We start from the raw sequence: 23,013 nt of genomic DNA, 5'->3' as shown, positions 1-23,013 counted from the left end.
TGCTGCGAGGCTCTCCACCCCTCCAAACCATCTTTGTAAAGGAAGAGAAATACAGATGTGCCACGACTCCTCCTCAGGGGGCAGATACACAATTGCTTCTGTGAAGATTTAAACTCAGCTATCTGACTTTGCGTGGAAATGGATTAGGAGAATTTATGTGGTCTTTTACTGTAATTCAGCTGTGAGACGAATAGCTCCAGCTGAATAGCAGTAATTAATAGCTGGTAGGTCTTGGCCCATCTTGCCCATTAGGTTCTCAAGAGAATATGTACGTGTTCTCCAAGTTCACTGCCTCAGTATTATCTATCTTCATCACTTATTCTAGTACATAAACAGAAGAGCATGACTCTTCCAAATAAAAGCAAAGATCTGTAACCTGATAAAATAATTTATATGTATGACTAATTAATATCTTTGTAACTAAAAAGGTTTTATTTGTTTGGGGTTTGGAGAAGTTTATTGGGTTTGGCTGTTTGAACAATAACTGGATATTCACAGCCACATCTGTGAGTCCCAGATGTTTTACCAACTGTGGCACAAGCAATTACACATCCTGAAATGTGTCACATATAAGTAATTTGTTATTCAGCAGTTTCCAGCAAGTGGATTGTCCAGTCAGGAAGCAGATTCACTGAGATATATTGCTGTGAACATTTGGACAACATCCATGTATTCAAAATACATCTGTGAGTCCCATGTGTTTCACCAGTTTTAGCAGGAACAGTTATACTGTCTGCTCTGAACGACGTACCAGGCACCACAAATAGCAAAACAAATCATTCATGAACAAATCACGTACCTTTGTCATTAGGTTAATGGTTACAAATAATGAACACATTAATACAAAATTCTGATCAGTTTGTGAATGTTTCCAAATACGATTGCGGCTACACAAATCAGTAACATCCACAAAAATAAACCTAACTAGCCATGGGTCACATGTGGCTGAGCAAAATACCATCATCTCAGTCACAATTTAATAACATTTAAAGCGCATGCCTATTCAGTGTAGCGCACATTTTACTGGCAGTAAACACTTGGGTGCACACACAGCTTCAGGCATGTGGTTAACTCCTGATGATTTCAATAGGATTTAAGCATGTGCTTAATTGCTTTGCAGAACGGAGATGGAACTGCAGTCTCAATTAGGAAAGGTTTAGTGTTAAATGGCCTCATTAGGAAAGGCAGAACACGTCTGTTCTCATGTGCAAATGCTTCATCCTGTGTGTGTGAATCATTACACTGCCCTAATCTTCTCCTCATATTAACTGAAGCAGAGTTAAGCTCATTAAATATCCTTTATAAAGCAAGCACTGTTCCCAATTAAAAGTTTGGGAAAACAGTGTTCACCGTACCCTTGGCATTCACCCAAATTCACTTTCACCTTCTTCACCTCCCTCCCAGAGGCATAAGTGAAGATGCTGAAGGGTTTTTACTTAAAAAGACAGAAATTACTAATATGAGCCGCCTCACCTGCTGTCTTCCTTCCCATCCCAGAACACCACAGTGTACTCCTGTCCTTGGGAGCAGAAGAAGGAAGACTGCTTCCCACAGAATAGCAGGTACATAAATGTTGCAAAGGTAGGATCTTTCATCTGTCCTACCACAGAAATGGCCAGTGGACGCTGTGGGGGAAGGAAGAGAGAAAGACATATGTCAACCAAGACAGCTGGAGGTCCAGATGAAATAGAAGAATCATAATAATCATTATTTATTAAAGCTAGAGAGCCAAGAAGTAGGACTTCTTTAATAAATGCTTCTGCTACTTTCTCAAATCTACACTGACTCTCCTTATAAATCCCACCTGATTAGTTCTTAGCATCCTCCGTATCCCAGACGCTGAAGACAAACCTATTCTGTACTTCCGTGGTTTGGTCTCCATTTCTCTTACACATTTTATTGATTAATTTCTCTGGGTTTATGAATTTTGGAAGCTGACCCACTGTCATGACAGTGTCTAGCTGTTTGTGAGTCAAGCTGACCTTTAAAGGACAGCAGCTCTGAAAAGTCAACTTGAAATTAATGAAAAGCATAATGCAGCATAATCCTTTTTCTCATACTTTGAACCCTTTTCTTCCTCATACCACCTTTTATAATCTTGTGGTTTTTGAACTTTGTAGTTACACTCACAGCATGATACCGTATCTGTTTCTAGAAATTATGGGTAATGCCTTGTCCTGGTGAAATCAATAGCTTAACTGCCGTTGACGTCAAGAGACCTTCGTGTCACTGCAGATGAGGTGACCAATCTGCCAGTGTTTCATTCATAAAAGTCATTTAAGCCAACAGACGTTCCAGGCTGTCAGCAGGAGAGATAAATGGCCAACTGAGCTTTCTGCTGTACCGAGAGGAAACCTAGCTCTCCTGAGTGAAGAGAGCTGCCAGGTCCTGTAGCTACCCTATCAGAAAAAACACCGGTCACAAAGGTTGTCTTGTACCTTTTCTGGCTTAGTGTCCCAACATTCCATCATGAGTGCCTGCATCCTATATAGCTGCACCTCTTCTGGCTGCCCAAGAACAGGACGGACCCCTTTAGACAGCTTCTTTGCAATCTGGAGCTGGTGTTGTCCTAGTGCAGGCCGCTGACCAGACAGCAACTCATACAGGACCATCCCATAGGAGAACATGTCAACCTAGAGCCAGAAAGAAAAAAACAAGGCAAACCTCCATTGGTGGGTGGAGAGGAGAGCAAGGAAGGCCATGGTGTGAAAGCTAGTGCTGCACACCATGCATCTGTGAGGGAATTCGGCTCCATGCATGAAGCCAGCCACCCACTGCTGTCACGCCGAAGCTGTGCCCACGAATACAACACAGTTACCTTCTCATCATAGACTATGCGAGGCCTGATCTCAGGAGCTTGGTAGCCTGGCGTGCCTTCCACGCCAAGCGCGCCTTCGTGGAACGACTGCCGGGAGATTCCATAGTCGGAGAGTTTGATATTGATGTGCTCTTTGACGTCCAGGGACCACACCAAAATATTGTCTGACTTCAGGTCGCAAAAGATGATGTTCTTCTTATGCAGGTAGGCAAGGCCTGTTACAATCTGATACGCTATTTTGTGCGTCAGCATGTGTCCCAGTGGCACAAAGGAAGACCCTGGCACAAAGGAACAGCCTGTCTTCAGTTCTTGTAACTGCAATAACTGTTTCCCCGCCCCCCCCCCCCCGCCCTTTCTCCTTCTCTTTTAAACTCCAGAGCAATAACTAACAACCTTTTAAAACATCATTCAATGCCACGATTAGAAATGACACTGTTCGTGTTACTATACACATCTGACAGTTCTATTAGATTCTTTTTTTAAACCCTTTCACTTCTAGACCCCTAAATCTTCTGGTGAAAATCAGCGTTTGACTGAAAGTTGACACAAAGCCAAGGTGCCAAGAGGGTCAGATAGCCTCAACCTATCTTGGAATTGCTGTCAAACGGACAACACCAACAGAAATACAGGTAATTACAAGATAATTTAGAGTGCCAGACACCCATCTGCAGGGGGAAGTACACAGCATTACCCATGCAGCACTGAAGTGAGATGCACTTCCTATTAATTTGCAGAGAAATTGAAAATCCAGGTCTCCAAAGTAGTTTTGAAAATCCTGAGCATCAATTTTTACTAGGTTCCCAAAGGCACGGTTTAAGAACAATTCCATCCCTCCCACTTCCCCTAGTCTGGAGCAAAATCCCTTCAGTAAATCATGCAGTAATTTAAATGTTGACGACCATTTGTCACTACTGTGACTCGGAGAGTGAGCTCTCCCAGGAGGGAGACCCTGTTTTTACCTTTGGAGTTTTCAGACAATACAGTGGTGAGGCTGCCCAGAGGGGCCAGCTCTAGGGCAAAGCAGAGAGGATGGATGCTGATGCCAATGAGGGAGACGATGCAGGGGTGTTGCAGCGAGTGGAGCATGCTGGCCTCCTGGCGAAACTCGGAGAAGTTCTTCATGGCATCCATGGCTCGCAGGTGTTTCAGCATGGTATCTGGCAAGACACAGAAACCCCTTCTCACTCCCCAGCTGAGAAACCAAGTCAGAAACTCTTTGGAAGGTGCTAATCACTGAGCAAATGCTGCAGGAGGAAGGCAGCTTGTGGGGTTATGCCAACAGCAGGGCTTTAAGTTGCATCCTCATGTTGGTGCATGAGCCACTACAGACATCCTGGCTGTAATCAGGACATATCCTTGCTGCCTTAGGAAGCACATGCTCCCTTGGTCCTTTGACACCAACCTTGAGTGCATCTGGCTCACACTGTTCTCATATATCACCTGAATGACTTTGGAAAACTCATGCTGTGCTTTTTAAAGCAGGGACTCTCTGGGTGTGAACATCACATTGCAGACCCTTTGGTGGAAGAGGTCCTCCCTACTCTTTCCTGGCTGCCGTGCCAGAAGAGGAATGTTCACAGTAATTGTCTTTCTGCCATGGGCACCACAGGCTGCTCAGGTAGGTCTGGTCTTTCCAAAGGTTATTTGTCACTCAGACAGCAGCTGGCCTCCTCCACAGCTCAGGGGTTCACTGCATCCTTCCCTAATAAAAATGAGGAAAGCAAGGCACTTTCCCTTTTCCTTTGTTCATGGACTGAGGCTCTGCTGGAAACCTGGGCTTGACAGACAGCGTGTGCAGTACAAAAGCCTGTCCCTGCCTGGAGGAGCTGGCAGGCTGAGAAGGATTACCAATTTGCTTTCTGTAGCTGCTGGCACAGATGGAGGAAAAGACTTATTCAGAGGTGGAGACTCACAAGTCCTTAGTGCAAACCCATGCAAATCCACCCTTCTCGTTGCCAAATAGCTTGGGAACAGGAGATGAAATCTTGCCTCCCACCCAGTCAAGGGCTATGGCACCCTACAAGTCCACGTATTGACCCGCAGGAGAGAAGCCTCCTGCAGTGCCAAAGACCTTTGTCACTACAAGTGCTTTCATGAAGGACTCTTTAAGATGCATCCTCATCCTCCGTGGAAACACATCAATTTTGCTGTATATTTCAAAGCTGTATTTAAACAGGTGCTGCCAGCACTTGGGAGAGCGAAGGCATTTTGGTCCTAGCTTGGGATCACAGACTGCAAGGGCTGATTCCCGACACCGATTCTGTGTATTGTACCTGCAGCTGAAGTGGGAGAACCCTTGCATTTTTTAATCTGAAATCTCTTCACAGCCACCGGTTTCCCTTGGTATCGTGCCCGATATATAACAGTCCCACTTCCACCCTGGCCAAGAACGTTGTTTTCATTTTCACTGCATTCCAGTTTGCTATTTTCCAGGAACAGTCTGCCAAAAAGAGATTGGGTCTTTTTAATTAAAAGTTTCAAAGACATTGTAAATTCATGTTTTTAATGTGATTTCCACTTTCACAAATCCCTAATAGGTTCTTGTGTTATCTACTGAGGGGACTGGATCACCTAAACTACCTTGGTCATCTCAATGTACTCTATGCTGGCTTGAGTACAACAGATTTCTCGCAGAAAAACGTAACTTGGGCAAATAAGCAAAAAAGGCTTTTTACTAATTTATCCCACAAGAATCAAACAGATCTGGAAAGCACATAAGCTCCCTTTCCAAGCAGATGACACTGGTACAGACATTTGTACCATTTATCTGTATTAATGATTTTTTCGCTTCATTTACCTCCTGTTCCTCTTTTCTCTGCTGAGGCAGGACAGGATGTTTATGAACAGCCCCACACTCTGAAACCTGATTATTCAAATCAGCTTACTGTTCCCAGGCTGCAATTCATCATTTCCCCACTTTTCCAGAGACTACTTTTACAGCTGTTCACACTTCAAACATCTCCACTCACCTCGCACCCGTCAAATAAATCTCTAGGAGATAGCACTGCGAGGAGGGCTGTCGTGACGAGCCAGTGGGGTGTTTGCCCAGTAAAATGACCCCAGGAAAGGAACGGGGCCAGTGGGAGCACAGAAAGCTCCGACAGCATCCAACAGGACAGGTTGGTGTAGAGGTCTCATGGCTCTGCATCGGGCACAGGAAGGTCTGAGAGAGTGTGAACCAAAAGAGACCTCGGTCTCCTGTCCTGCCTGCTGTCAGGAGGCCTCTTGTTCTACACACTAAGTAATAAGGGGTATAAGACTGAGCCCATCTGGGAATGCAGTTAAGCAGCTTAAAGATTTGGCAGTGCTGCTATGGGTAGGGAAGAGCTGTTTCAGCTGTTCAGGACTGCCACACTACTACAACACATCCAACAGCCCTCAGCCGAGCAGGAGCCTTGACTCAACGTGAATTCTCTAGTGGTGTCTGTATAAACTCACTTACCTACAGGCTCTTCAAAACTAAAGGCGATTTCAGTGCCAATCTTGTGACGCAGCAGCACTTCCTTTTGGTATTGCCATATTAAAATCTTCTTTCTGAGACCCCAGAAAGACTCAACTCCAGAAAGCTCTGGCCAGAGTACTGGGCAATGAAGAACAGCTGCAGCTTTAAAAAGGGACTTTCGCACTGCACCACAGTGATCTCAAGGGAACCCAGAGGTGATGACTCGGGTCAGCATGCAGCGATTGTCTAAGCAAGTGCGCTGACCACCAGGAGTGCAGTTTAGGATGAATTGCCACAGCAGGGATTGAGAGTGGATGAATTTGTTTCCTGTGGTCAGTATGTTACTCTAGCAGACATGACTTAGGAAAAAAATCCAACCAACTTACATAGGTACACTGAAACTTAACCAAAGGCTATCAGATAAAGTTACCTGGCAGGAAAATCTGTCATGAAAAGCTCTGGGACCAGCTCTTGGAGAGAAACGGGGATGTCGGGGTGGTTAGGACATGTGATATAGTCCAGTTCAATGGCAGTCAGGACACAGTCCTCCATGTTGAAGTACTGCGCGTCCTCTGCCTTCTCACCACAGTCGTTCTCCTCCAGCTTGGAAGCTGCACAGATGTGGCAGGGCACATACTGTTCCATCAGCAACGTGCCGTCACTCTCAGTGGCCGTGAGTGCTTCGAAGCAAGCAAGCAAACAGAAAACAACATAACCCACACAAACTGAGAAAGAACAACAGCTCCTAGCTCATTCAAAAGTCTACAGTCACTACCTGGATCCACTGGCTGAAAATGGTTGCACCCACGAAAGCAGCAGCTTACTGCAGTGTACTGACTGCAAAAAGCTATTTTCTTATTCCAGAGTATGACGGATCGCAGGGACAGTACTGAGGAGACAGGACTGTTGACATAACAGCTACTCTGCTTTGGTCACAGGCTTGTGAAGAAAATATATTTGGGACCAGTAGAAATTAGAAGTATATGAATAAAGCACTGGAGAGACCTCCTACTTGCTGGGGGTCTCTGTGTGAACAGCATATAGGGATCACTGCGTACCCTGAATGGCATGACCGTGCAGTAGGAAGGTGGCAGCTGTGAGGCTGCCCAGGAGCCCGAGCCACGTCTGCTTTGCAGACTGCAAGCTGCCAGATGGCTTCAGGCGGACAGCAGGCACGGGTAAGGGAATGGGAATGGACGGGGAGGCACGGCATGCTGCGCTCAGCCTGAGCGCTTCAGGTGCAGGCTGGCAGTAAGCACTCACCTGCAGCACCCAAGTTAGGAACAGGGTTACTATTTCCAGGGCAATGTTTTCAGCCCCTCTGGGGGAAACGTGGATTCTACCAAGACTAGACCTCTGGGAGGTTCACACCTCTCCCACTAACTACAGAGGGATTTTGTGGTGACAGGCTCCATTAAATGCCTACAATTAGGCAGTGAATACAGGCTGTAGCCTTTGAAGTCATGACTCTTCAAGCTTCAGTGATTAACATTATCGTTATTTTAATCCAAAAGCAAATAAAATCTTCTATCTTCATAACATGCAGAACATGAATACGTGAGAGTGCACAACTGTGACCTCCAGAGAGCCTCCAATTAAGAGATTTTGGCACTCTCTTCTAGACCAGTGTGGGACAACAAAGAACGCTTCAGATTTTGTTTTGGTTTTAAACAAAGTGTATTGGGGCTACAAACAACCCACTGGGTAACAGCAGGATCTGTGCTGATCACAGGAAAAACAACTGCAGGAGTCAAGGAAGTTACCTTGGCACAGAGTCCTTGGTATCATATTCACTCATGCCTCCCACATCACAATTTTATAAATTATAGGGTGCTAGAAACGGTGGGCAAATGCTGATCCCAGCTCATGCCAAAATGAGCTCTGCCATCAAGGGACAGTGCCAAGTAGTTTGGGCCAAATCCTGTCCCTGCTATGAGCACTGGAAGAGTCTCCTGAACCCCTACAGAAGCAGGTCCTGTTTGAACCATAATGTTTCACCTGTGCTTGCTGTGACTGATGACTGAAAGACACAATGTCTAGACCAAGGTGTGCTGGCAAATAATCTTGATCTGTCTGCAGTTTATCAGCTTTTCTCAAACTATATTGGCTTGAGACTGTCAGAGCCTGAGGGGTCTTCAGTTACCACAATATTGTGCACCCAGAAAGCTCTGTCAAAGAATCTTCTGTTAAAAAGACATGATACTGCACAGAAAATTACAGTTCTCTTACCAGGAAACCACTGGTCTATCAAAGAGTTGACATGATCAGTGATGAACGCCATTGCTGAAAAGTCTCTCGCTTCTGACTGGCAAATGATTTTAATTCCACCACTTTTTTTCTTTTTCCAGTTCACATCAGAAGACTCGACACTAAGAAAGCCAAGAGACAGCTGCGTGAAGCTTTTGTGAAGTATCAGTGTCAACAAACTTTCTTTCTCGCAGGAAACCTGAGTTACATAATAACACGTAGTTCATAAGTAATCAAAATAAAAAGCAATCGCGCTTTGGGGATGATTTTTAGTTCAGTCTGTTCTGCAAATGACTTTCAGAAGAGAATGCTTGCACAGAAATGCTGGTTGCTCACGAGTAAATGCTACAGAAGGTCAGACCCAGAGAAAACTCTGGCCTAAGCGAACGGAGTACAACGGAGAATTTTGACAGAAACGCCCCATACAGAATGACGGAGAGTTAGGAGTTTTAGAAATCAGTAATAAAACTCCAGTGGCATAATAATAATAATGATAATAATATAACTTCCAAAAACTGTTTGGAAAAGTTTACGGACATAAAAATTTTTGTGCAATTCACACACCCAAAAAATAATTTAAAAAAAGCTTTATTACAAAGAGCCAAGTTCCGTAACTCCCTGAAGTACATGGGGAGATAGGAGTATGACCACCACTGCGGTCCAGAATTAAGGATTCCAGCCTTGACTTGCAATGTCTGTGTCCAAGACTCTACTCAGCCGCAGACTGCCTCAACGAACTCAGGAAAGTCACTGTGCCCTTCTGGTCTCCAACCATGCAACAGCACCAGTGGTTCCTCCCTGTCTTGCCGGGGACTGGAAGGGCAACTGCATCTGCAGATACTACAAAGACGAAAGTCTTAAGTAGCTGCCTACTCTCTGCATTTGTGAAAGAACATGGGCAGCAGGTTTCCTCCAGGCTTGCAGCCAGCAGGCACTCTGCCTTGGCCAGCTTAAACCCGTTAGCCATAGCCCCAGTTAGCCATAGTCCCCGTTGCACGCAGTCTGGTAGCAGAGAAGCACCTCCATTGATCTGGATTACTGCCGCACAGTGGTGAAGTTTTAGGATTCAGCAGAAAACTCATTGATGTAAGGAAATCTTTGCATGTGAAAATGCATTATTTTATGCTGGCAAATTCTGCTCTGAATATTGCTTTCTGTTTTCAGGCCTTTTTAAATTTGTGACTACGATAACATGTAAGGTTGATATATTCAGAACTGACAAACAATCAGTTATTCATCATTTCTGCCACCGCTTTTTACCAGATGAGTTATGTCTATTAGAAGAACCTCCTCTTCTACTGACGAGTGAGCGTATAGCATGAGTCAGGCCCATTCATCTGCATTCAGATGATGTGTTTCAAACACTCTATTAGTCCCCTGTCACACATGCTGCATTACGAACACAAATTACCTAAGATAGCCTCCATCAAAGGTAACGAACAGACCTTCCTGCCAGTAAACAGTGTGAGTCCTTTTGACTCGGAACGTGCTGCAGCGGTTCCTTTGGGTGCCTGTGAAGCTGTAGATGGTCACCTTTTTGTTTCTCGTCTTGGTGTTCTTCTTGTTTTCAAAAAGCTGTAACAAGCAGAAAAGCAAGAAAATCATTAAATTACTGAAATTTCTCACACGGATGTTGTTTTATTTGAGCAATAAGGTGACTTCTTTTTTGGCCTTCAGAGGTGCTATCGTACCTTTTCCATTAAAGAGCAACTTGTGCTCATAAAAAAATATTGCGATGGAATGAAAATACATGCAGTAAAAGTTGGGTTTGCAGCAATGGAAATATTTTTCATGCCACTCAGAAAAGGAGCAATTTCATATCAGTGAACAAAATTAATTCTATAACTGCGACATTTGTCATATGAATTCTGCGTTTGCAAAAATCTTATAAACCTAAAGAAGAGCTAAATGTTCTAGTGAATGATTAAGTTTGCCCTCAATGTAGAGAGTTAACTTTTCCACCTGTTTCAGTGGGAGGAAGATGGCTCTTCTCCAAGACACTTCGAACCAGCGCTTAGAGCAAAATGTATTTTTGTTTTAAAACCGAAGACTTAATCTGCAGAACTCCACTGAACTCATTGCTCTAACACTGATTTGTCTGCAGATGGGTCTGACGCCTGGGATCCTTTCAATTGGCTTCAGCGTGGACTGCATGAGGTCCCTAGCAAAGGTGCTCTAGGGTTATGTAGTGCCCATGGGGATGTAAGCAAGGGGCTGCCAAGACAGCCCGTTAAAACAGGTAAAGTTATTACATGGTTTGAGAAGCCTGGAACACAAGAGGACCTTCCAAAAACAGGTATCGTGTTTTCCATGTTCTGTACATCAATGGCAGAACGCAGCATAAATGGATAGCTGTTGAGAAGATACCACAGCAGTACTAAAAATATTTTGCAGGTATTTATTACGGTTTCCAGCAGGGCTATGTTTTCCGAGATAAGCTGCTGCAAAAATATGTCTGCAACAACATCAAAATTCACTTAGCTTTCAGAACCTTACAAACACTACTTTAATGATATGCCTACCACTTGCATTAATAGGGTGTCTGCTTGCACTCATTATCCCATTAAGGCAACAGTCCTGTAATTTTCTTCTCATTTAAATCCATATAGATTCAGAGAGCTGACTTTGGTGGAGCTATTCCAGATCTCCACTGGCAAATGACGTGAGCAGAGTCTGGCCCAGTGGAACGGTCACGGACTATAGCAGCAGACAGAACTCCAATTACTTGTAATTGGAAGACGCTGGACGTACTGAGACCTTCCGTGGGATCACACTATAAACAGGCTGTGGAGAATGCATGCTTTCTTCCCCAGTGCCAATTAGTTGTTCTAAATTACATCTACTGTGAAAGCAGAATCTGATTTTGATTGCAGAGTCTCATCTCTCCCTATTTACTCCAATAATGTTATTGAAGTCTGTGACTGAAGCAAACTGGATGTGAAGAGTCACCCATTTACACTTATATTGAACAACTTTAGCTGTCTTCTCTTGCTTGCAGAAAGATACAGTAACCCACCTGGACATCCATCTCTGCCAGGCTAATTAACATTCGGGCTATGAACCTTTGCCAAAAGCCAACTGGGACAAAACTCATCTTGAAGACCCTTTGGACTGTGTTTGTGGTCTGGTGGCAGAGCCCGTGGATATCTAATGCTGGCTTGGTAGGAAGCAGATGAGGGAGGAGGTAGCTGAAACACATCAAATTCAACAGCTCAAATTTTAGCTACAGTTTGTAACAGTGAGTACATTGTTACTGGATAATAAGGCGATTCAGTCTCCAAAGAGATTTTTAATGGCACAGCCTACTGCATATAAAAAAGCTTTCAGACTAAAGGTGCTGCAGCAATACATGGAGAAATTAATTTATACTATGGAAGCAAGCAGAGGCAAAGCAGACATTACACAATTCAGCCAGGGCTATTGGACAGGGCTAAAATTGATGTAATCAGCAGGACGCTTGTGTAATCACAAATTAAAATATAAGAGTCACTAGAACAGCTGTGATGCTGGGACTCAGTTTTTGGTGTCTTTACTACTCTGCCTTGGTAGCAAGCAGAGTATTACAGCTGTGCAGCTATGTGGAACAGAAGATAAATGCAAAAACAACTTACAGAAGCTCAGCTTCAGTGAGCGCAGAAGGTGGGGAGAGGAGATGTCTTGGGAGGTGGCAATGAGGCAGTTACAGGCTGCAGGGCCGGACCACTCTGGTTGTCATCCCAGTTCCAGAATGAGAGCATCTTATGGGTCAACATGACAGAGTGTCCTGCTGCACCACGCTGCAGCCGATGGACCCCCTACCACAGCCCTGACAAACTCCTAGGGACGCAGCTTGCTTTGCCAGGCTGATGCCAGCAGAGACATCACTTGTCTTGCTCAGCCTCCTCCCACAATCAGGTGACTAGGTGCTTTGCCCAGGTGTGGAGAAGACTCAGCGCTATCTGAGTCTGACCAGTCAGAAGTAACAGAGCTACGCTGGTGTAGGGGACCACAAAGTTTTCAAATTCTTTTCAGATATCCTAGTAAGCACAGAACGGTCATTTGTCCTGATCTTTGGTATTTGGGAAGCTAAAACCTTTGGGAAGACTAGAACTGTTTTGAGAACTATGAGCTTACGGCTTTCAATACCTGCCAATAAATCTCTGAACAGTGATGCTTTTCTGTACCAAATACTTCCCAAGATGCCTACATGATCAAAGATCTTATTTACTTATAAGCAGAAACACTGCTGTTTTATCAGCGTTGTGCCCGAGAAAATGTGTCGGGATCTGGGGCTCATCACTGACGTGCATAATGACAGCAATGAGGCAAATGGCCAAGAGACTTGACCAAAGTAACAGTGGCAAGAACTAGACACACAACTAGAACTAATGCTGGGTCCAAATCCAATCCTTTAAGTCTATCACGTTTTCTCTCTAGCAGCTGCAGTATTCTGTAAAACCTGAAATATCTGCTCAGAAAAAGCAGCCATCACTAGACAACAGCTCTCTCCATATGCCACAGTCCATAACATCTGATGACATTTTACATGATCAAATTATCTGTTCCATGAAATATCTTCGGAATGTAAAACTGAAAAATTTCTCTTCACTTATAAATTACAATAAGAATGGTCATACTTTCAACCCTATTTTAACAAGCAGAACGAAGCTAAATTACATGCACCTCAGGCAGAAAAGTGGAGTGCATCAAACTAAAAATTCTTGTTCTATAAAGGTGGTGGATGCACCAGATGACAGCCAATAAATTTTCCTCAGTGCATCCAGGAAAGGGTCTAGGAGTATAAGAAGGCCACTGAAGCCCTTCTGGACCGCAACTATACAGTGGATTATAATACAGATGGTGATTCAATGCTTTTGAACAACAGCCAATGCAAATTTTGAAAATATGTGAAACATGCCCCCATCCACCCTTTCAGAACAGAAACTGGCAGCTGCTTTTTCTACTGGCTGAGCAGAAACCCTATCTGGCAATCTAGACAATAATTGCAGAAGCACACTAACAACTGCTCTGTGTCTGGCTAGTACATTAAATTAATCCAACCTGCTACAGCTACAGTCCATCAGTGGGAAGAATATTCTGCTAATGTGGCTTGGATCGCTCTAAAAAAGATTGGGCAGGCCATGAAAAAGCAGTTTCCTTGTTCCCGAGGCACAGACAATGTAATTGCCTTGGAGAAAAATGGCAGATACTGACAAGGAGTCCAAAAGGCATTTTGGACTAAGCAGAAACATTGCTGCTTTATCTGTGTTAAGCCTGAGAAAATTTGTTGGCATCCGGGACTGGATAAGTGACAGGCATAATGACAGCACAGAGAATGCCGCACTTGTGCTGGCATTCAGAGCTCCCGAGAGGCTCAGGGCGATGCAGCCATGCTGTCCTGGAAGGGCAAGGAAGTGAAATGCAAATGCCACATCAGAAGTGCAATACAACTACGGTTTCACCGTTAACGCAACAACAGGCTGTCGCCAAGCAGATGGGAGAGAGAAAAATAGCAGGGAACTCTGCCCAGAGGAAAGCAGATTGGGGGGCAGCGGGGAGGAGGATTCATTAACATTTAAAGAGAATGAGGTTTCCTAGACCATTTCTAGAAAAACTATTGATCAACACCTATTGAGGCTAAAAACTAAGAAAAATCACACTGCTACTGAAGCTACACTTTCCTGATTTCACTAGAAATAAAATACTCCTCCTTTCAGGTCTGATGTAATTATTGATTACCCAAAGTTTTCTGCCATACTCTGGAGTGAGGATCTTTCACTGGAAACAGATGACTCCAGCCTATCTATATTTCAGGCCCAGCAGCCTCATATCCTCTCTCAGCTGCAGCTGTGCCAGTTGAGCGCTTACAGCTTCCACCTGCTCATCGCCTCATCCCTGGCGGTGTCACTGCCCCTCCGTGCTGGTGGATGAGCTTGTCACCAACCTCAATGCACCCAGGGGACAAAGACCTGCTTTGGAAAGTTTTCAAATTAGCTTGTTTGGACCAAAGGATGCTCATGCCAGGGAATACAGCCCAAATGGATGGGTGCCTTCCATTACACTGCTTAACGCATTGAAATATTTTCTCATAGCAAGATCCTTGTCAAGACAACTGCTTAAAGTGACAAAACCTGTTAATATCCGCTGACTAAATGGCCATTTCTTTTCCAGCCTGGCTAAGGCTCTTTAATTATGAACATACCTGTTATTGGCCACAGGCAGTGCAATTTCAAACTTGGCCAAGAACTGGAAGTATTGCTCTTCCGTTTGCTCAGTGAAGCCCGTCCCAACCAGCAGCATCCTGAGATCCTCCGCTCTGATGACTCCGTTCTTAGCTAAAGACTTGGAGCTCTTGATGTTGAAAATCCTCTGTAGACACTCTGAGAGCCAGACGGGGTCAAGGAAGTAGAGGTTTCTCAGACCGTGGCTTGTGTCTGGGAAGTGCAGTAGTGTACCCGTTTCTATGAGAAAATTAATCGCTGTAAAAAATAAAGAATTGTAGATTAGCAAAAGATGAGCATTAGGAAACCACAGCACAGATTAATAAGATTATGAGGCAGTCAGTGCAGTTTTATGCATACCAGATATAGCCAGCACGTACCCAAGCCAAGGGAGTAACATTTATCTACGGCGTGCTGCTATCTGGCACTTCACTTGTAAAACCCACATCTCACCACTTTACAGTATTTCTGTCCCATCACACCTCCCCTTTACCCTCCTCCTGCCATCCTCACAGGGAAGGGCTCTCCCCTGGCTCCTGCAGAGCAAGGCCTCCATAAATACACAGGACTGGGGTCCCACAGAGAAGACAGCCTTGAAACTATGGCAACCCTCATTCTTCACAGAGCAGAAATAAAATGAGACAAAGCTTGTTTAAAAAAAAATGAAAAATGAGTAGCCTCGGACCATCCTAGAAACTTCCCAGCGCTCTCCCCAAACCCCCATTACTGATTTTATATTTTGCCCATTTCCAAAGTGACCTCTACACAGGTGTAGAGCACTCTTAACTGGTTTTTTGCACAGCAATTATCTAGTAGGGTTTCCCCCCCCCCCATTTTTATTACTCATGGAATATTTCAACTGGTCACAGATACTGATTTCAAGAAATTACTGGTCTGTTCTGACCTACCAGTTTGCAAGTCTTCATAGTCTTTGATATCATTTCCAGGCGTTTGCTCAATGATCAGTTCTATTTGTCTGTCTGTTAAATACTGTACATCATCATTCTGACTTCTTCTATGCTGTTCTGCAAGGACAGCTTCTTGAAGACTAAGGTAACTTCTTGGTATCTGCAAGCCACATGAGAAAAATAGCAGGATCAATATCAGACAGCAATCACTCTGCTGGAGGTGAACTGGCTAAGTCATCTCCTTTTACAGGGGCCTTATAGTGCTGTCTTTTCCCAAAGCCAAATAGCCATCTTATATACTTCACATGCTTCCTGCATCAAGAATAACTCCTAAAGTTCATCTCCCAATCTACAACCAAGCCCCCCCAAAAATCCCCGCTTTGGTAAGGGTCACCACTAGAAAGCACAGTTCTCACCAATCTCCCTGCAAGTTTCTGTGAGCAAATTGAGCTGCCGACGTCCTTCATGTTGCAAGTGACATGAAAAATCAGCTGTCGGAGTCCATCAAGGCCTTCCAGAGTCTTACATGAGAGCTCACTGCAAAAGTCATGCAAGGGTGAAGATTATCAGACGTTATCAGCACTCTGGCTTCCTTTCCAGGCTCACTTTCTCTTATCAGTGACTACATTTCCTGAGTCAGATGAATGGGAGGAAGGCTGTCAGTGAGCATTTTTAGCTTGGAGAAAAATACAAAAAAGCCTGGAAAGGATATATTAGGCCAACCACTGCTCTGCTGGCTTCATTCACCGTGCACTGCTCTTCTATCCCCAATGCACCATGATCTCTGGGGACTTCCCTGGCAGGCTGACCGAAGTCATCACCTTTTTTCCCGTCAATGCTGCACACATCCTGGAAGGGACTGCAGGAAGGAGGAAAACACTGTGCTCCAGTGATCACTGGAGACGAGTCCAGTTCTCCCCGCCTCAGATCAAAGAGGCGTGATGATGACTACCAGACACCTTTCCCCACCCTCGTTCTGGCCCTTGCTCTGTTGCATCCTGTGATTTGGGAATTGATGCTTAGATCCTAAAAGCTGGCCTTCATCATCTCTTTAACAGCTGAAAACCTGCTCTCTCCAGCTCCGACTGTTTTTGGTATTTTTCGTGGGCTGGATAAGAACGGTTCTCTTCCACTTTGCCCAACAAAGGGCCTTTCTAACTGATCCTACACATGTTCCCATAGCAGACAGAAAATCCTTTTCTAAAGCAATATGCTTTATCTTAAACCTCAGCCATCAGTGGCACAGGGAAGCGTGCACTCACTGGGATGCTGGAGGAGCAGCACTGATAAAAGCACCCTGGGCTCACCCACACAAGGCTTTCACAACACATGTTCCTCACACTCCTCTGGCTGCCCAGAGCACTGCGCAGAGGAGCCCCATCCAGGTGGACGCTGGGGTGTGAAGGGGAGGCCTGGGAGGGAGGAGGTAGGAAATCAGGCACAACTCTGACTGAAAGGAAATGCAGGGGGAAAGGAAGCTGAAGAAGGGGAACGTGTGGGATGTGGGGCAGGGTGAAGGGAAGTCCCCTCAAGAAAGAATGATTGAGATCATGGTAGGATGTGGCGATGTGAAAAGATACTTGAGAAGACCGAAGCACAAAGCTTTCTCTTCCTCACTGTGAGTCTCTGTGCCTCACACTGGGTCCCTGGTACTCCTCCTGATAGGAAAGAGCCAGCTGGGATGCCCAACGCAGTGCTTGCGTCTGCAGAACAGAGCGTGGGAGGTCTCCTGATGACTTTGCCAGGCAGCAGATGCAAAGTGCTGGGGACGTTGCAGCGCCCTTCTTTACTTGCCAGCCGCCACCTGCTCTTGCCCCAGGCATTGGTGATTTCACACTGTTTGTTGCCAGCCTGCTGCATCCACGCTCCCCCTGTGCTGTGCACTCCCTTGGCTGACAGATCCGCTTCTTCCCCAGCCAGAGAAGCCTCCTCTCCCCAGGGCATTCTCCATCAGCCGAAGGGAGGGAGTGGCATCAGACTCCACGGCCTGACTGACACCAGTCTTCCAGACAGCACCACCCCTCCTTTATCAGACCCGGAGAACTCAGATGGCACAGGTTTGGACTGCCAGGGGGCTCAGGAGGCTGACTCACTCCTCACCCTGCCAACACTGCCATGTGAGCTGCCTTCTTGCCTCAGGTAGCAAGAGGTTCCCACACATCCTCCCCTTAACCAACCCCACAGCATCCACCCGGTAACAGTCATGCTCTCAAGCTTTCCAGCATTAATTACTCAATTTGTACGTTCCCACCTTGTGACTAGTAAACTGTATCACTATTTAATGGGGAGAAACCTGAGTGGAGCAGGAGCACGAGAATAGGCTGGCCAAGGTCATGACTTTGGAGCTTCCAGCTCCCAGACCCATGATCAGACCCCTGAGCAACACTGAACTTCTCTCTGATCATACTACATTATCTCAGTCAAAATTAGATGAAATGCAATGCTGACAAGTCTTTAAATCAGTTCTGTTGCCAAGGAGATCAAGTATTACAAAATTGTTTAAAGTGACATAAAATAGAGTGACTGAGCTTCGTGAAGGCACAAGTACTTACTGTAGGTGCTTGAATGTGATATCTGGGAAGCCAGTTGCTCTGGATCCAGAGGGAGACCGACAGAGAGCCAAGACATATGCCCTCAGAGTTGCTATCCTCTCAACACGGAATTTAGTTTCAATTAAATCAAGGTGTGTTCCTACCACCAGCACCACTGAATTTGGAGCTTTGGCCTGTAAGAGAAAACACTGACAATGATCTCATCCAGATTACATCGTGGTAAATTCAGCGAGAACATGTGAAAAGTATAATATTTAAGAGGGGGTAGTCATATATGTGGATAAAATGGAGGCAACCTGTCGTGGCAGCTTGACAACAGCAACAAGTGGTCTGGGTATTACAGAAGTTCTCCTGCAGAACATGGCTTAATTACCTGCTGCTATTGTAGAGCAGGAAACTGCCAGTTTGGGTTTATTACGTCAGGGCTTACCATAAAGGGAGTTATCATGTGGTATTAAGTTGCTACAAGTCAGCCAAATGATGGGAACTATGTCCACCCAAACAAAGCAAATGAAGTTAGCTTAGCCTGTAGCTAGAAGACCTAACTCTGATATCTTGAAAAAGGCCAGTTACACTCCAGAATCGATACCTGGGGAAGTTACACAAACTTTTTCACTAGAGGTATATGGGGAGGTAAGATAAACCCCTAGTAATGTCTGAATCTACTTAATCCTGAATCAGTGCAAAGGAATGGTTTAGATGATGTTGTGGTTTCTTCCAACCCTCCTATGATTCTATTACAGGACTGGAACGTATCCTGATTTCAGGGAACGTGCTGCCAAATACAATGGGATTGCATAGGCTTAAGCCGATTCCAATGGCTGACCACAGAAGAAAACTCAGTTGCAGAAATATAAGCTTATTTGCAATCAATTTTTCTCTTGCGATGTCCACCAAAATCTCAAACCTGAATGACACCAAACTTGAACCCTGTGCAGACACAGGAGTGGTGGCTGTACCAAGTCGGACCAAAGGGCCCACTTGGCCCAGTATTCTCCCTGGCGGCTAATGAAGAGTATAAGCACAGGGCAAGCATATAGAGATTTTCCCCAGTGTCTTCTCCCAGTATCCAGCAGCCTGCAGCTCACCAACTTCCTGAGCATGAGATGGTATCTCTGAATTAATAGCACTTAATGGATTTTTCTTCCACTAGTCTGTTTTTTCAACTTCTGACACACACAGCACGTTGCTGTTCCAATAAATCCCACAGGTTAGCTGTCTGTTGTGTTTAGGATACTTCCCATTGTTTGTTTCAAAGCTACCATCTTGTTATTTCATTTGATATCTCCTAATTCTTCTATTGTAAAAGATCATGAACAAAGACTCCCTTGTGGTTTTCTCCATATCCCTGGTAAGGCTACATGCAGCTCTCCTCATCTGCCTCTTTCCCAAGCTGAAGAGGCCTAATCTATTTAACTGCTGTGCACTCAGAGACTTTTCCGTACTTTTAACCATCTTGTTCATCCTTCCCTGTATCTTTTCTGATGCCACTGTGTGCTTGCTGGGATGTATTAAGGACAGAGGCACATCATACATTTTTGAAATATCATAATTATGCTTTCAGCTTTGTTACCTAGTTTGGGCTTTTGATTGCTGCTGACCATTAAGCTAATATTTTTCTCATGTACAGATGTTTCCTTTTTGAGGCACTAGCTTAAAGCCCACTTCTTTGTGTATAATGTTAAGACAGATATCAAATAATAAACATTTACAAAAAATTATGAACATGGTATTATAAAAATCAATCAACACCGATGAATTCACTGCAGCTCAGTCTCAGCTGAGAGCTGTCTGGGAGATACTCTCTAGCTTACCTGAATCTAAAGTGTTAAAAATATAACCTCAAGACTAATGTGTGTCTAACCCACGCAAGAAAGAAAATGCTTCAAACCCCCCTCGGAGCACAGTGTGGTCAAACACTAATTCCAAAATAAGTATGTTCAGCCTTACTTAGCAAGGGTTTATAAATCAGCTTTTGTTTCATTCTCTGATGTGTGTGCGGGAGAACAAAGCAAATGATAAATTCAAACCATTAAATATAGCGCTACACCTACAGCGTAATGGAATATTAATTCCAAAAGCTATGCAAAATTCATAGCTTGTGGAGTTTTTAAAAGCAGACCAAAAAGAAACTGTAATATCACATATCTGTGTGCTGAGCTACTACTTGATAAACAGATACCCCAGAGTCCACCAGTGACTTCTTACCTCAATGTTCAGCAACCAGAACTGTAAGTTTGCCACAGCTTCTTCCCCCAGTGCCAAGTTCCATACCACTATGTACAATGCTTTGTCTGTGAAGAAACACTGATTGACTGTAGACATGCTTGCTGGGCCTCCGATATCCCAGACATTGAACTCCACTGAATCAACCTACTTAGACAAAGAGAAGTGTTCAAATCAAACGGTTGCAGTAAATCACAGAGAGATAATAGCTGAAGTATAAACCTACGCCTGCATAATGTATGACACAAGAAGGGTTTCAATGTCCTAATTGTGCCTCCAGGAAAGAAAATCAACAAGCAATTGTTAAGTGTGGCTACCACTTCCCCACAGGAAATCAAGACTAATTACTTGCTGCTAAAACGATAGAGGTGCCCTTGATGCTGGTAAATCTCCAGTTAATGCTGTGGATTCTCCAGTACAAACAAGGGCCTCATTCTGAGCCCTGTATTTCACTGCATTTGGAATAGAAACTGTTTCATCCTTGTCTGTGCCACGCTCGACAGGACTGTTGAAGCTACTTATCTGCCACTGCTACGGGGAGCAGGAAACCCCCTGCTGAAATCAATTCCACTGAGCTCAGCCCTAACTGAGCCAAACGGAATATAGATGCTCAGGAGATGGGAAACTTCTCAAGCCTTTCATAAACACCTCCTGCACGTTGCCCAGAGGCTTCTTACATGTGTGTCACACCAGAGGTGGGCCAGAATTACAGCTACTGTAAATTAGACTCACTGATTTTTGGGGAAACGTGTAAATGGAGGCCTCTCTAGCTCTGGCTGTCTTCCAAGTGTCTCAGCATCCATTCCTCTGTGCAGCCCCACAACTGCAGTAAGGGGGAGCACGGCTCTCCACTTAAATTGTATTCAGGCTCTTGCTTTCACTAAGGAGTGCCTATATACCTTGGAGGCTCTGTCCCTAAATCACTTGGCCCTGGAGAAGCAAGAAGCCTGTGACTGAGCAGAAAACCAAACCCTGCTCCAGCCCCCATCCTCAGAGCATCATGTATCACCGAATGGGCTCTGTTTACTGGTCCAGGTCCAAGCACTCACTGATCCCACATGACAAGGTACCCTACGAGATTTCAGCAAGGAGCCAAGTATCTCAGTAGGGCTCTGATCTCCTGACATAGTCCCAGTTTGAAATCTCCCAGTAACAGCTGGAAGAACTTCCATATTGTTTAAACCAAGCCCTAACTAGCACCAGGACTGCTTTGTTCATCCGAAAGGCCTTCAGCTGTGGGTGCCTGTATGGAGAGAGAGAGACTCAGAGGTAGGGACAAAAGCCCGTTCGGCATCCTGATCCTACTCCAGGCCTCTGATGCTGTCTAGGTTTTTATTTTGTTCAACTGCTCTTCAACACAAAATGCACAAACCCCTTCTCCCACCAAAGCCTTCTCTTTAAAGAGTCAGGCTGTGCTTGCTCTTTTTCCTTCTGTCTCTGGCCTGGCACTCCTCGCCCTAGAATAGCTGAACTCAGCAGGCTCCTCCACCCCTTCCAAAACAGTCTGCACGACAAGACCTCAGGACCAATTCTGTGTGCTCTAATCCCTGTGTTACTACACAAGTGATGGACAGGGCCACCTACAAATGCTTGAATGAATTCAGTGATGTCCAAATGAGTTCAGTATGGGTCGACACACTTCCTGAATGAGCCATCTGAGATTTGGGTGTTTAAGGAATGCCTTAGATATCCCTGGATCATACCAGAGGTCAGGCATCCTACCTTCCACCCACCTTCCCCACCTAGGACAGTCCTGGTATCAAGGGATTCCAGCTTTAGGTACTGACGTCCCATTTTTTCTGGCCCCAAATGAAAGGACAATCTGCTTTAGAGAAGCTGATTGAAAACATTCTCTCAGAATCAGGGTCCAAAAACCACCTGAGCTGGGAGAGCCAGAATTTAGGCAGCCTACACATGGCGCTGTCTCGTTAGGATACCAAGTTGAGTGCTCAGGAAAACAGAGCTGTCCTTTAGTACAAACTGGAAATGAAACAGGGGAATTGTGATGGGTCTAAAAACACACTACGTGCAAGGTCTGGCTCACAGGTAATGGAAACTGTTCTTTGTAAAAGGGCAGGCAATTTCAGTCTAAAAGGGGCTCAAACAGCCCACTGGGGCTAAGGATCTTTGATTGTTTTTCACCTTCGCCTTGTGTCCCACTGGCTTGGGGAGCTCCCATTTTGTTGTACGTATGGTGGCATCGCTGTGCATCATCTGAGGGACTTTTCCTGTCTGTAGGATCTCAATCAGCGTCGACTTTCCCTGTCGCGGAGGACCGATGATGATCATCTTCATTAGCTTACACTTTTCTGCTTTGCGCAGCTGTGCTCGTAAGTATGCCAGCACTGTTTTAGGGCCTATGGGGGGGAAGTGAACAGCCTTTATCTGTGGTTAGCAGTTACAAATGTACACATGTACAGCAGGGCTGCACAAAACCTACTGCTGCAGACTCATCAGCTGAATTAATATTTTCCCTGCAGTTTTGCTGTGGGCTGAGACAACCCAGAGAATAAACAAAGAAACCTCTAGTGGACAAACCTGAGACAGAGACCCCAGAAAAAGGTCACTGCTCCGAGAGTCTACAATGGAGCACTGTGAGAAGAAACAAATGCTGTGGCTT

The 23,013-nt window shown here is 44.9% G+C and overlaps 1 protein-coding gene across 2 annotated transcripts in view; it reads right to left on the bottom strand.

The window, feature by feature from the left end:
• Window positions 1-23,013, bottom strand: part of LRRK1 (leucine rich repeat kinase 1) — an 82,289-nt gene that overhangs the window by 11,727 nt on the left and 47,549 nt on the right. For both annotated transcript variants that reach the window (XM_075100691.1, XM_075100692.1), the window contains 15 exons: window positions 22,536-22,750; window positions 20,376-20,540; window positions 18,168-18,340; window positions 16,032-16,152; window positions 15,616-15,775; window positions 14,689-14,965; window positions 11,524-11,695; window positions 9,919-10,082; window positions 8,490-8,629; window positions 6,691-6,940; window positions 5,092-5,258; window positions 3,778-3,975; window positions 2,819-3,096; window positions 2,439-2,633; window positions 1,474-1,625 (listed from right to left, as the gene is read on the bottom strand). In XM_075100691.1, the coding sequence (XP_074956792.1) occupies window positions 1,474-1,625; window positions 2,439-2,633; window positions 2,819-3,096; window positions 3,778-3,975; window positions 5,092-5,258; window positions 6,691-6,940; window positions 8,490-8,629; window positions 9,919-10,082; window positions 11,524-11,695; window positions 14,689-14,965; window positions 15,616-15,775; window positions 16,032-16,152; window positions 18,168-18,340; window positions 20,376-20,540; window positions 22,536-22,750 (2,827 nt within the window). The remainder of the gene's footprint in view (window positions 1-1,473; window positions 1,626-2,438; window positions 2,634-2,818; window positions 3,097-3,777; window positions 3,976-5,091; window positions 5,259-6,690; window positions 6,941-8,489; window positions 8,630-9,918; window positions 10,083-11,523; window positions 11,696-14,688; window positions 14,966-15,615; window positions 15,776-16,031; window positions 16,153-18,167; window positions 18,341-20,375; window positions 20,541-22,535; window positions 22,751-23,013) is intronic.

Source organism: Phalacrocorax aristotelis, chromosome 7 (assembly GCF_949628215.1).
Source record: "Phalacrocorax aristotelis chromosome 7, bGulAri2.1, whole genome shotgun sequence".
Classification (NCBI taxonomy): Eukaryota; Metazoa; Chordata; class Aves; order Suliformes; family Phalacrocoracidae; genus Phalacrocorax; species Phalacrocorax aristotelis.
The sequence above is the reverse complement of the archived record's forward strand: the minus strand, read 5'-3'. Positions and strand labels throughout refer to the sequence as shown.